General features: G+C 36.2%; 1 protein-coding gene and 1 pseudogene across 1 annotated transcript in view; one reads left to right on the top strand and one right to left on the bottom strand.

The window, feature by feature from the left end:
* The window catches only part of Dnah14 (dynein axonemal heavy chain 14), a gene marked incomplete at its 5' end in the record, with an annotated part of 341,751 nt that overhangs the window by 22,254 nt on the left and 304,128 nt on the right, over positions 1–15,369 (top strand). Inside the window, one exon of the mRNA XM_048809786.1 lies at positions 8,999–9,143. Within this exon, the coding sequence (XP_048665743.1) occupies positions 8,999–9,143 (145 nt within the window). The remainder of the gene's footprint in view (positions 1–8,998; positions 9,144–15,369) is intronic.
* Positions 5,023–5,879, bottom strand: LOC107140216 (annotated as a pseudogene).

Below are 15,369 nucleotides of genomic sequence, written 5' to 3'. Positions count from 1 at the left end.
CAGTGCACATCCCCAGTGACCCACTTCCTCTAACCATAACCCACCTGCCTATAGTTACCACCCAGTCCATTCAAACTAGGAAAGACTGAGACTGATTAGGTTACAGTTCTCACAGTTCTCACATAATTTTCTGAATTAATACAGAAACTTTTGGAGAGACTTCATATCCAAACCATAATAAAAGGTTGTTTTAATTAGTGCTTAATCTCATTACTTATGATTGGTCTATTTACATTTTCTATATCCTCTTGATTCAATTTTGGTAGATTGTATATGTCTAGGAAGTTATCTGTTTATTCTAGATTTTTCCAGTTGATTAGAACATAAATTTTCAAACAGTCTCTGAGTTTCTGTTTTATCCCTTTTTTCATCTCTAATTCTATTAATTTTGGTCTTTCCTCTCTTTCTTTTGGTTAGTTTGGCCAGAGGTTTGCCAATCTTACTTATCTTTTCAAATAACTTATTCTTTGTTTTATTGATCCTTTGTATTATTATATTATTCTTTCTATCATTAATTTCCTGATCTTTATTCTTTCTTTCATTGTTGTTTTTCAGGTTGATTTTTAGATTCTTGTTTTTTCTAAGACATTGAAATGCATTATTAGGTTATTTGAGATATTTCTGATTGTTTTATCAGCTGTAAACTTCCTTCATATGGCTATTTTCATTGTTTCCCACAGATTCTATATATTGTGTTTCTATTCTCATTTGATTCTGGGAATTTTTAAATATCTCACCTCACCAACCTTTCTGCATGTATTTGCAGCATTTCTGTATTTTTCTTGTTTTTTTCCACATTTATTCCATAATGATCTGATAAGAAGAAGAATGAAGGAATTATTTCATTTTTTAACTTTCCTTTCTTTCTTTCTTTGAATTTGCCAAGACTTGTTTTGTGATCTAATATCTAATCTGTTTTGGAGAAGGCTCCATAATTAGCTGAAAAGAAAGTGTTTTCAGCTGTTATTGGATGAAATATTCTGCATATGTTTGTTAAGGACACTGATTTGAAGTATAGTTTAACTCTGTAGTACCTTGGTTAATTTTTTGATCTGGATGACCTATCAATTAGAGTGGGATATTGAAATCAGCCACGATTATTGTATTGTATTTATCTGTCCCTTTATATTGAGTAATGTTTGCTTTATGAAATTTGGTGCACCAACATTTGGAGCATATTTACAATTATTATATATTTTTGTTGGATTGTTTTGTTTACCAATATGGTGACTTTTGTCTCTTCTGACAAAATTTGACTTTGAAGTTGATTCTTCAGATATGAGAATAGTTACTCCTTCTTGCTTTTAGATTCAGTTTGCATAAAATATTATTTTACATTCTTAAACTTGCAAGTAAGATGTGTTTATTGCAGACAACATGCAGTTGGGTCTTGTTTTTTAATCCTATCTGCCAGTCTGTCTCTTGATTGAAAAATTTACATCATTTGCATTCAGTGTTATTATTAAAATGTATGTCATTTTTTTTCTATAATTTTGTTTTATTTCTAATGTTTGATCTGTTCCTAATTCTCATTTGCTTATCTACTCTTCTAAAGAGATTTATTTTTTTCCCATGTTCTCTTATTTTTATTTTTTCCTGTGTGTTGGATTCATGTAAGCATCTTCTGTATTTCTGGATTAGTGTTCATGAATTCCATTAGCTTATGCTTTTTTGGAAAGTTTTATTTTTTTCTTTAATTTTGAAGTGTAGCTTTGCTGGATATAGTAATTTAGGTTGGCAATCATTTTTTTTTAAGGCTTGAAATATATCATTACATGCTCTCTCTGTCTTTCTACAGTCTTTCCCATACCCATCCTCCCTTCCTTCCCCCAACTCTGCCCTTTCCAATCAGGTAAACCTCCCCATACTTTGTAAGTCAGCATCCACATATACTAGAGAACATTCGGCCTTTGGTTTGGGGGATTAGCTTATTTCACTTAGCATGATAGTCTCCAGTTCCATCCATTTAATGGCAAATGCCATACTTTCAACAGATGAATTTTAGAAATTGTAATTTAATATCTCTTAACTATCCCTGTTTATAGTATAATTGTCTTAAATATTTCATCTACATATAGTTGGAACCATATTAAACAGCATTATGACTTTTGCTTCCATTATCAAACATGATTTAGAAAAATCAAGAGAGGATAGCTTATTATATTTATTCATAATTTTGTCTATCATGTTTTTTCTTCCTTTTTTGATGCTCCTTCTTTTAATTTTTGGTTTTTTAATATCTGGTCAATGAATTTAGTTTAGCCATTCTCTTAGGGGGTGTCTTTTAGCAACAAATTATCTTACTTTTCCTGTATCTAAGAATATCCTGAATTTCCCTTCATTGATGGATAGGGGATATATATAGGGGATCCTGGGTTGGTAATTCTTTTCTTTTAGCACTTGAAAAATGTTGTGCCATTTTCTAATGGCCTCCTTGATCATTTGAATTGTTTATCTCCTATAAAAAAAGTGGTTTTCCTCTTGCTGTTTTCAAGATTTTTTTTTCTTTTTAGTTTTCAAAAATTCAACATTGATGTGTCTTGGTGTGGATTTCTTTGATTTATCCGTGCTTAATTCCCTTAGCTTCACGAATCTCTTGTTTTGTGTGTCTTTTGCCAAATTTGGGGAGTTTTCAGCCATTATTTCTTCAAGTATATATATTAATATATATATTTAATCTGCCTTCTTTCTCTTACCCCCTGGGACTCCAAACACAAATGCTAGATCTTTTTTTAAGGACCATATAACCTGAATTTATTAACTTTAATCAACAATAATTTAAAAGATGCAAAAGTCCCATATGATAGGAAATGAAAAAATGCTTATACAATAAATGAAGGAAACTGATCAATGGTCAAATAGTCAACATACAATGCAGTCAACTAACAAACAGTCACAAGGATCAATGTAAGTCATGCATCATCTTCCATGTAACATTGGCTTTTTCCCCCAAACATAAAGGCAGATTAATCCAATAGCTCCACTAATTATCTTTATACTTCCACCTGAAATTAACATTTGAATTAAACACATATTAATGGCTCATAACAGCACTAGTTTTGTACTGGCTAAGGAATTCACCAGGTGGTGCTCATATTTAAGCAAATGTTAGCATTACAATGAACAGTATTTTTTCAGTTATTAACTTCAGGATAGTACTGGGTGATTTTTTTTTCCAAAAAATACAAATAGGTAAAACCTAAATGGACATTTAGAGTTTATTTACTAATTTAAGAGACATGGAGTAAGACTTGTTGATCAAGTCTCAACAGTACCTACTTAAAAAGTTAGAATAAACACAACTTTTAGGATAGCCAATTTCTGTTCCAGTCTACCACTTAATAGGAGTGCTTAGGCAGGTCACTTTGATGGTTTGAAAATTTATAATACTATCTTGAATCTCACAAAGACCTTTTGCAACTTTTTTTTACCAATTAGAAATTAAGGAAAGTCCATTTTAAGAAATAGAATGATACTACCCCTCCCATGTCACTGGGTCACTAGCAGTCTCTCAAATCATTCCTCAATTCCCAAATTCCCAACAACTTAAGTTAGAAGCTCCTTACCCTGTAAGACACTATACCTCAGTCGAACAGAAGATGCCATGATATTGTACTTGGGGTACGAGACAAAATACACAAACTATCTTCTACTGGCATCAGTAGACTAATGTCTAGGTATGCACAAGACTGACTTAAAAAGTGATTAAAGAGTATTTCAATTCATTAAAGAAAACAAAGCTTAAAAATTACCTGCTTCTACAACTACAAGGTAGAATCTTAAATAGAATAAGTTATACTCTATGTATGTATAACTTGCCAAAATTATTCATTCTACTGTCATATATAATTAAAAAGAACAAATAAAAAATTAAAATTTAAATTAAAAAAGAGATTACATGCTTAGTCAAATAAGTTTAACTTTAGTTGCTTAGTGAATTTTTAATTGGCTCCTGTTACTGGTAAATACAACACTTTGTTTTTGGTGTAGAAACCAAATAAATCAGGTTTTCCCTTGAGAATACAATGTTCATTTGTATGTAAAGTGCCAGTTTATTTATAAACTATTTAAATAAACTTTAAAGTCTGCTTCATAGCAGTGAGACTTGCCGCAGTCTGGCTGGGCACAAAATCACGAGCCACTCACAGCCTTGTAGATTCAAACAGCAATTCTTTATTCCCGAACTCACACCGGCACTCTACATGCATGTTCTGGGGCAAATCCACACTTCCACTGGGCTCTGCATCCCAAAATACTCTCTGAATCCCGCAAGAACTCAACGGGAACTCAAGGAGCAGGGCGGGCGCTTGAGGCAGCAGGATACGCCCTATTCCCAGCAGGGTCCACCTTAAACCTGGAACCGCCCTAAACCCAAGGAGCGGGATACTCCCTATTCCCAGCAGGATACACCCTAAACCTGGACCCACCCTAATCCAGCAGGATCCTCCCTAAACCCGGATCCACCCTGGTCCTTGAGCAGGGTCACCTTACTCAAACATTCATGCAATGTCACTGCAAATGACCTGGGTCCAAAGGCAAGCCCATTTCCACAATGGAGAGTCCTTCCTCTAAGCAACATGGGGTAGGCTGAGAAAGAAATTGCCATGCGTCATTCCTAATTGGCAGTGGCTCTCAGCAGAGACTGACATCTCAACTGCTTTATGGTCATAACTGATCTTTCATCTTGCTGGGTCAAACTTACTTGAGGGTTTCCTTTCTTTAAAACCTGGATCACCACCATTAGTGCTGTGGTGAAGCTGGACAGACTGCTTTCAAAAGCTGAAAAGGACAAGATCTTCCATAAGAATTCAAGTAGCCTGTTTCAAATGTCCTTTCTTTCTAGGTAACACCACTAGCTTATTAATAAACAGGATTGATTCTGATAGCTACACAGTTTTATAGATGTTGTTAATAAACCTTAAGGACAATGGTGTAGCTGGTTGATTCACTTTAGCTGATTTTTTCTGAGGGGGGTGGCAAGGGAGAAAAAAAAATCAACAAAATAAGAGCACATTTGTTCGTTTAGAAATCAGCATCCAAGGTAAGAGAATTCTCTAATCTTCTGATACTCAACTACTCTCCAATCTTCTGATACTCAACTACTCTCTTCTCAAAGAAGTTAGTCTTCCCTTCCAGTGAAATATTCTTCATAATGTCAAGTGGGTTTTCTACTCTGAAAATCTCACTAGAGCCCAGTTTCAGCATAAGCCTGTCCGCCACAAACTCAATGCACTACTTCATCAAAGAGCAGTTCATCCCAATGAGCTTCACAGGCAAGGCCTTGGTGAGGAACTCCTGTTCTATCCTAACAAAATTGATAATTACTTTAATCCTCTTCTCCCATAGTGTGTAGCAAGTATTTGAACATTGAGCAGGCAAAATCACTCATCTCTGCTAATAAGTTCACTGGAAAATGTGAGACCAGGCATCAGCCATCATTTCTTAAGCCAGAATATACTGATGCAAAAGAACCAGAAAGGAAGATTTCTTCCACATTAGCAAAGGCTACATCATGCTCTTCACAAATAGACTTTTTATCCTGATTCCAAATCTGTTTTCTTCTTCACACAAGGCATCATTTCAGTGCCATTGAAGATAAATTCTTTTTCTTTGGAATTTTTAGTGTGATAATAAGGAAACTGTACATTACAGAATGTATTTTTCCTATGGCAATTTGGAATCCATAGAAACAGTGGGCTTCTGTAATTTGAATTTCTTGGCTAAATTGCTTCACCAATTTTTCACGTATTATGCTATCACCTGCTAAAAGCCAGAACATGTGCTATAAAATCTCTCTCCTCAAGCTTCAGGGCTTCCCAGGGTTGAATGTTCCTGAAGAGATCTACCTCGTTAACTGTCCAAAAGGAAGCCTCAGCTTTTTTTTTTTTTTTTTCTTCAAAGAGAGAGAGAGAGAGAGAGAGAGAGAGAGAGAGAGAGAATTTTTAATATTTATTTTTAGTTTTTCAGCGGACACAACATGTTTGTTTGTATGTGATGCTGAGGATCGAACCGGGCGGCACGTATGCCAGGCGAGTGCGCTACCGCTTGAGCCACATCCCCAGCCCAAGCTTCAGCTTTTTTATACATCTGCCAAATATCATGGTATTCTATAGAAAAGAGGACAATGCAGAGTGGGTTTTCTCTCAGTAGTGGTTCATCCTCCATGCTGGGGTCAGGTTCTTTGGACTCCTGGAAGATCCTCCTGGCGGTCTTGTGCACCAGAACTCTGGGTGACCTGTTCTCCTTGGGGGTTACACTGAGTCCCTTCAACAGGGAGAGCTACAGCCACAGCTGCTGCTGTGTGGGATGGTGGCTACCGGAGGGGAGTTGCGGGGAGACGGACCCAGAGCATGGTGGTGGTGTGGTGGGGCTGTGACTGGAGTTGGAGGAGAGAAGAATGCTGGCTCTAGAGCTCTCTCTTTATTCCCTTCCCCCCTCCTGCCTCCCCTTCCCCCCCCCCACTCTTTCCTGATTCCACAGGTTCGCTGGAGTTTATTTTTCAGTCAACTTCCTCTTTGTGTTTCCGATTAGATAATTTTTATATTTTTTTCCAATTCACTGATTTGTCTTTCTGTCCACTTCAGTCTTCCATTTTTTTCCCATTTCTGTTACTGTGGTTTTTAGCACCCCTGCCGCAGTCTGGCTGGGCACAAAATAACGAAGCCACCACAAAAGCCTTGTAGATTCCAACAGCAACTCTTTATTCCCGACCTCTCACCTGCACTCTACACGCACATTCTGGGAAAAAATACACTCCCTCCACCGGGCTCTGCATACCAATTCTCTCAGAACCCCGTGAGAACTCAGTGAGAACTCAATGGGAACTCAAGGAGTGGGCGCCTGAGGCAGCCGGATATGCCCTATTCCCAGCAGGATCCACCCTAAACCTGGAGCCACCCTAATCCCTGAGCAGGGTCACCTTTCAACCAAAAATGGCATGCGTCATTCCTACTTGGCTATGGCTCTCAGCACCCCCCCAAAAAATCCATTTGGTTCTTATTTATGTTCTATTTTTTTTCTATTTATGTGTAATTTCTTTACCCATTCATCTCCACTTGAACCTTCCCCGAAACCTCCCATGGAGATATTAGCTCCACATTCACCACATTTTGTTCCTCTGATATTTGGCTGGAGTAGAGTTAATATTATCTAAAAGTTTCTGTCTTGATAGACTGCCCCTTTCCAGGTCCTTTAGCTTAAAATAAAAGGCATTTTCATTACTTTTTTTTTTTCTGTCTGCACACATTGGCATTTCCAAGTTGCCAGTGTCTACAGTTCCAAGTCTGGGGTGTATGATGAAAAATAAAACCCAAGGAAGACACTTACCACTTATCTCTTAACCAGTGTGCTTCTCTTCTCCACTTTTCAGTGTCTTCTTATGTTTTCTTTTACACAATGTCTGGAGTTTTTTGTTTTGTTTCTTTCTTTGAGGTACTGGAGATTGAACCAGGGCCTTGTGCATGCAAGGCAAACACTCTATCAACTGAGTTATATCCCCAGCCCTGGAGTTTTTAGTTATATTTGGTTGGAAGAATAGGAAAAAGCACATCAACTCTACTTTTCCTGGAAGCCAAGACCTGGAGTTTAATAAGGCCTTCTGTAATATATTCTCTAATACCACCCAGTTCTTTTATGTGACTAAAATTTTGGGGGAATATATTTAATTTTCTTTTGCAAATGAAAATGGAAATTTGTGGTTAGCTCCTCACATTATGTGAACTGTAATTATGCAACTGTGCACAGTATTAATTTATGCCTTATTTTTCTCTTGTCAAATTTTGCATTATAAATTCAATTTTTTTATACTTTCCATGTTTATAATTATTTTTAAATGTACCCTCTTCAGTCTTGTTTCTGGTTAAAATATGCAAATTGAAATTGAATAGGAAAAAAGAAAGCTTTAAGCAATGCAGGATAGTGTGAGTTTATTACTACCTGAATTTTGATAGTCATCATCTTGTTAATAAATACTAAGATTGCATTTGTTTCATGTAATATTTTACTTTCCACAATGTGCTTCTTGTTTCCTTCCCTGTGCTAAATCCTGAGAAGGAAGTTGACAAAGAAATTCTTCTACATCTATGAATAGTTAGTTCTGTTTTATGTGAAGCTATATAATTTGAGGAGGTCTTCTTTAAACTGATAAAGCAGATACTACACTTAGTCTTAGTAACAAGATCCAGAAGCAATTAAAGCCATCTTTAAGATAAATAACACAAGACTTTAGAAGGGGCAGTGCAAATGAAAGGACCATGAAGCTCAAATTTTACTAGCTTCATAGAATATAAAGCTTTTATCTATAAACAGGGGAAGACATGGAAGAGCTAATGATTTTTTTTAGATATATCATAAGCATGATAAGCCTTAAAATCAGCCACCCTTTAGAGATCACAAAGCACAGAAAACCCCCTTTTTTCCACAAACAGGGAAGCTTTTATTTTTAAGAAGACTTTTCTCTTTCACTCTGCTCTTTCTCTCTCTAGTTATGTCTGTAATTTCTAATGTTGCTGGCAGTGACTTGCTTTGTGGTCATGAATAGACCAGTGAAAAAGAGCAGAAAAAAGAAAAAGGTCCATCTTCTTTATTTTAGGACATAGGTAGGTAGAAAATTTGAGAAATATTCTCTAAATAGGCCCCAATCCAGTTAACTTTTTTCCTATAATTGAGAGAAAAGTAAATTGAAGACTTTTATTTAGATTTAATAAATTTAATAAATTGAGGAAATATAATTCTTTTTAGATAACACTGGTTGATGTTTCAAAATTATTGAAATTCAATAATTTGATTCAATAATCATTGTTACCCTCCCTATTTTGGTGCCATCCAGCATCCAAAACATGAACTAAACGCAACCCGTAATGCTTACCAGTTGTTTTTATTTAAAATGAGGTCAATGCAGAACATTTTAATTACAGAAATATGACATAAACTATGCTAGCTATTTCTTAATTAATTTTATTTATTTGAAATGAGACATTAGTTTGAAAATTTCTTTCAGGACATTTTTGTACCGCAATCTTTTTTGGGCTGATGAGATATTTCAAATCTGTTTGCTTTATGTAAAAGGACTTTGTGAAGATGCAATTAATCTCAAAAATGATAATGAACACAAAGATAATACATCTGCTATATGGCTTGTAAAGGTAGGTAAAAGTATACTACAATCAGCTAATATTGGTATGTGGAAACTGGAAAGAACAAGTGGAAGAGTTTTGTATGTCTGAATGTGTATATTTATGTGTGTTTTCTGGTACTGAGGAGTGAACCTGGAAGAATTCTACCACTGAGTTACATCCTCATCCCTGTTTTATTTTTCTTTTTGAGATAGGGTCTCAGTAAATTGCAGAGAATTTCCTCTAATTTGTGATTTTCATTTTGAGATAGGGTCTCAGTAAATTGCAGAGACTGTCCTCTAATTTGTGATCCTCTTGTTCCTCCTATCTCAGTCTCCTCAGTCACTGGGATTATGGGAGTGAACCACAACTTCCAGATATAAGCAAAGTTTTGAATGAAAGGAAAACAGACTTCTAGATCCATAAATAAACCATTCCTATGAGTGACTATTATTCTAAAATAAGGACATGATTGCCAGGGATGTCAGTTTTAACAGTTAATAACATTCCTTAGAAAGAATGTCTTTCTTGTTCTTAACCTAAATCTCTGAGATGTTTTATTTACTTTATTTACATACGTATTTAGAGACAATACAATACAGTATTATTTTACCTAATACATAATTGGCAGTTATCAGCTATCCTTCCCTCAGTGTGTATGTGTATGTGTATGTATATATATATATATATATATATATATATATATATATATATATATACACAGTTTTCAGCTATCCTTCCTTTGGGGGTGTGTGTGTGTGTGTGTGTGTTTGTGTATATGTGTATATGTATATATACACACACATACATGTTAAGAACTTATAAGTTGCAACTCAAGAGATTTTAGTTAAATTTATGAATTCTCTTGTTTCAATATTCTATAAAGAATGAACTTTTTAATGAAATGATTTAATTATATTTATATATTTTGAAGAGTTAAAACACATAGAACTATAAATCTCAAGAATTTAGTGTACAGTTGAATAGGATTGCAGCAGATTTTACTTCATCAACCCACTGTATGGAGGAGATACTGAAAGGTAAAATTGTTAAGGGGCTTGGACAAATTATGATTTTGACAATCAGATAAAAAATTTACTGTGTTAACTATACACATGTGATAAGATCAATTAACATCTTAATTTTAGAATTGATTATAATGATTGTTCAATTTTCTTTTAGTGAATGAATAAATAAATAAAATTAATTAATGGAGGATGAATTAATCACTACATATGCAATATATTTCATATATTTGGGGTATCTATTTTTGAAATACTAATATTTCAAAAAGATTAAATTCAACTGAAGTAGGAGACATTTCACTGAGCTGTATTTTTGAGACAGTTTTCATATAGAAGGAAATAGGTTGGGCAGCTAATAACTGTTTGAAGTTTGATTGTTTTATGACTGACTGAGAGACAGAATTTATCAATTAACTTAATGATGGATGGAAAGGCAAAGGAGACTTTAGAAAATCTCTTAAGTTTGTACCTAATATGCTAATGGTAATGCTAACAGTGATAGAGAAGGAATGTTAGGATTTCTTTCTGGAGATTTCAAGCCATATCAGCTTTCCCCCAGAACATCAAAAGGAGAGAAATAAACTTTGCCAGATGATATGCAAGTATTTGTTGATTTTCTATTATATGCAAAGTGCTGTACCAAGGAGAGGAATACAAAATAAAAACAAATAATTGGTGTTTTCAGTCTGTCTGTAGTTTATAAATAGTTTATGCTTATAAAATTGATGATTAATTTCTAGAGGTAGTCCCTTTGTTTTGCTAATCAGTATTGCTAATCAGTTAGAAAAATGCAAATCAAAAAATGTTTCCTGGCAAATAATTCTTGTAAAAAACAGTCATATCATAGAAATCAGAAGCAGAAATTAGCTTTATTTGGAGTCATAGTTAGGACATGCTTTACATTGTGAATTAGGCCATGCTGAATTTTAGTAGTCAGAAAAGAAGGGTAAGACAGTAAAATAAGGATTTCAAATACGGATAAGCTATTCAATATAAATTTGATTTAAATTTTGGTTCATGAATGTCAGGCATAGAATAATAGAATAAGGGAAAAATAGGATCTAAATCTCCCCAAAGGGCAGGAGCATTTTTAGAGGGAGTTGTTAGGTGAACAGTTTGTAAGAATGGGAGTTCCTGAGACTGTCCATGAAGAAGCCAGTCTCAGAGGGAGAGCAAAGCCTGAAGTCAGGATTGAAAAGGTGACCAGTTGTGATTAGAACTGGGAGGTTATGCATTGCTGGGAGATGCAGACACCAATAAAGACTGACAGTAGGGAGCTGAGGATAATGAAGCAAGGTTATGCATGTAAAGGATAGGATTCTTCTATGCCATGAATGGTACTCATGAGCATACCATGTTACGTGTTAACTATACACATGTAATACTCTACCAGAATAAAAGCACACCTGTAAATGAGGTGAAATTTCTAGAACTAGAAGTGAAAGAACTTGTGGAACAAAAACAAAAAATTAGTATGGAAATCATTCCTCAAAAAGATTAGGAATGGAACCACCATATAACCAAGTTATACCATTCCACAGTATTTATCCTAAAGAACTAAAGTCAGCATTCTATAGCAATACATGCATACCCATGTTTATAAAAGCATAATTCACAATAGCCAAATTTTGGAAACAGCTTAGATATTGATCAATGAATGAACAACTATTCATTTATGTGTGTGTATGTGTATTCATATATAAAAATCTATGAATTTACATATATGTAAAATGGAATTTTATTTACCCATAAATAAGAATGAAATTATATCCCATTTGCAGGATAATTGATGGAGCTTGAGAGTATTATATTAAGCAAAATAAGCCAAATTAAGGGTCATGTGAGGAAACTAGAGAGAAAAAAAAAAGGGAAGGAGGGCTTCTAATGAAAATAGAAGGGAGACTAATAGGGTAGAGGAAGGGGTTCAAGTGGACATAGGAGAAAGGAGGGAGAGAGGAAATACTGGGGAATTGAATTGACCATATTATAGTGTTATATTGTGTGCATTATGAATATGTTACAATGAATCCCACTATTATATATAATTGCCATGCATCAATAAAATAGATAAATATGTAATTGTGCTACTAAAAGTGTTAATTAAAATATGTTAATGTAAAAAGAAAAGAACATGTGGATTATTTTATTCAAACCTTTACTTTCAAATGATGAAACTGATAGATTATCCTTATCCAAGTTTACAGAACAAGGTAGAGTTGAGACTTTGGATTGTTTCATATTCAAGAGTGATGTTTGTTTTATTGGGAAAAATTTGGGGTGCTTAATAAAGATGTACTTTTAGGGGAGAGGATGGCTGGTAATCTATACTTCTAGCAAGTTTCTGAGGTGATTAATGCCAGGTAAATTTTGAGAACTTTTCTGAAAGAACAACTATTGAAAGTTTCCCAGCATGGTATTCTTAGGAAAATTACCATGATACTGGTGTGTAGAAAAAATTGAAAGGGGAGAGATGCTGGGGTTAAAGAATTAATTGGTACACTATGAAAATAATATCAGCAAAAGCAATAAGAACTTCAATTAGGGGGTTGGCAGTGAGACCAGGAAAAAAAAGGAAGCTTTCTGAGAAATATTTTACTAAAAAAATTAGGAACTAGTAATCAGTCATGGAACCAAGAGAGAAACTCAAAAAGTAAATCCACAATGTTAAGGATAGAGCAGTACTTCTTAAACTTTTTTGTTTGTTTGGGCAACTTACCTTATTTTGTATTATATCTAGGGAAAACATTGTCTGCATATTTATTGGTGAAAATGTACTGTGACAAGAAAATTAACATAGTTATATAGGAAAAAATAAGAAAATATTGAAAGGAGGAAAAATGATGGCCTACACATGAATGGGTGAAACTTTTTGTTTTTATATTACTAACAAAGATAAACAGCATGGTTGATGTGTGTGTTTGTTTGTTGTTGTTTTTTTCTGATGATGACATGGTTACCCAGCCACCAAGCCATGCAGCCAGTTCACTTGTCCCTACCTAGAAGCATCAGGGGAGCAGTGAAGTGATGGAATAGCAGCCCAGGTGGGCTGAAGCACTGGCAGCAAGCATGAGGTGCCATGTGGAGCCTGCCATGGCAATGCGGGCTTGAGGCAGAGCAGGCCAGTGCAAGGGTCAGCTGAGGCAAGCTGAACTATCAGCCCTTGGCAGCCCAGTCTGCTCACATTGGTCATTTCCGCTGCAAAAGTGCACTCCTGGAAGCTCTGCAGCTCCAGACACCCCACTGAGCATGAGCAATTGGATGACTTCAACCTCCTTTTTTTCCAAAATGTGGAGAAAATGGAAGTTGCTGCAGTCTGGCTGGGCACAAAATCACGAGCCACAAAGCAGGAACAAATTTTATTTCTGAACTCCACCAGCACACTCCACACACACTCCCAGGAAAAATGCCGAACACCACGCCACGCGGCTCCTCCCGGGACACACACCCCAACAGGAAATCCCTCCTCCGGAATTTCCTCCTACCGCACTTCCCCAACCAATGGGAACTCTCCGGGAGTCCCGCAAGAGCTCCAAAGTAGCAGGCCCAGGCGGACAGAGGGGTCTAATCTCCAATTGAATACACATCTTAACATAATCATTATCATCTCAATGGCTTGCTGGTGACACCTTTCAACCAAAAATGCCATGCCTCATTCCTACTTGGCTATGGCTCTCAGCATCTCCCCCCTTCTGTTTAATAAACAACAAGCAATGTGGCTTAGGGACCATGCCTATTACGTTGTCCAATACAACATATGGTCCTTACCCGTCATCAGATGAGCTGACCTCTAGGCGTCAGCCTCCTGTCTTAGGTTGGTACCACTGCAATTGGATCATACCTGTCAGTGACTACCGGTTCAGCATACAGCCATACTTGTGGATGCCGCAGTCTGGCTGGGCACAATCAGGAGCCACTTGTCAAAAGAAACTAACTTTATTTTTAGAACCACACACGCCAAACAAAACAGCCTCTCAGGAAAAACCCTCAGAGCCTCAACTGCCACCACCGGCTTTCCACAAGCCTCTCTCTCCCACACAAGCTTCTCTCCACCTCCCACAATCCTCCTGCTCTTGAGGCCGATTGGCTGGGTCACGTGGGCGGAGCCAAAAAAGTCCCCCAATGAGCAGCTCCGTGGTCTGAAAGGGCAGGGAAACAGCCCAATGAGCATCACCGCAGAGGAGCCAATCAGCTAGATGTTGCTGGGGCCGCTGTGAGCCAATCATCAGCCGGCAGCTGGAAGTTTGCTGGCAGCTGGAAGTTTGCTGGGGCCCCTTCGGCTGTGGCTCTCAACAACTACCGGTTCAGCATACAGCCATACTTGTGGTTAGGCCTATGCACCAGTGTGGGGGGGGTGAGGTTCTTTGCCTCACCTCTGTTGGCCCCCAGATTTTAGACCATCACTAGCAGAAGGGAGGAGGATACAGAAATGCCAAGGCAGCTCCTTTGAAAAATTGTACCACTGGTGATGCCAGCAGCAAAGATACTCCAGCATTACCACAATTCACTGCACCAACAGATAGTTCACAATGCATACAAGTGATACATAGTCCAGGCAAGTTCTGCAAGCAGTTCAAAGCAAAGGAATCTATCAATATGTCCATTTCCTCCCAAAGTAAATCGACTCCTTGATTATTACTTGTTGAGTTATTATTCATTGATGCATCAGTTTATACAGTTTGTTGTGATAACTATCGAAGAAGCTGTGGTTTTGTTTTATCTTTGTCTTCACCGGCACTGGGATGAAGATAGGAATTCTGGCAATGATGGCTAAAAAAAAAATATGTAACATTCCAACAGGTACTAAGAAAACAATTTTCTGAACAATTTACATTATACTGAACAGAATTATTAAATATGTTGAAATATATTAAATATATTTATTCATTATTAAATATAATTAAAAGGAAAGGTGAAAGTAAACAAATAGATCTGTTAACCTCCTTATTTGTACACATATTAAAACAATCCTCAACAGCTGTTTACCCAATTTAAATTAAACCATTTAAATCACGTGAATAAAAAAAAGATCGGAACCATTTTTTCATGAGCACTCCTCATATATGATATATGGACATACGCACACACAGACATACAACACAAAACACAAGTGTGCACACAAACATACAACACGTAAGACCAATAGTAAAGGCCTTGTAGCTTTACCTAGGTGAAATCTCCATTGCAATGCTTAAAAACTCCACAGTCAAAAAATAAAACTGATCAGAAAAACA

Source organism: Marmota marmota, unplaced genomic scaffold, assembly GCF_001458135.2.
Source record: "Marmota marmota marmota unplaced genomic scaffold, marMar, whole genome shotgun sequence".
Taxonomy (NCBI): Eukaryota; Metazoa; Chordata; class Mammalia; order Rodentia; family Sciuridae; genus Marmota; species Marmota marmota.
This window is presented reverse-complemented; position numbering and strand designations above follow the sequence as displayed.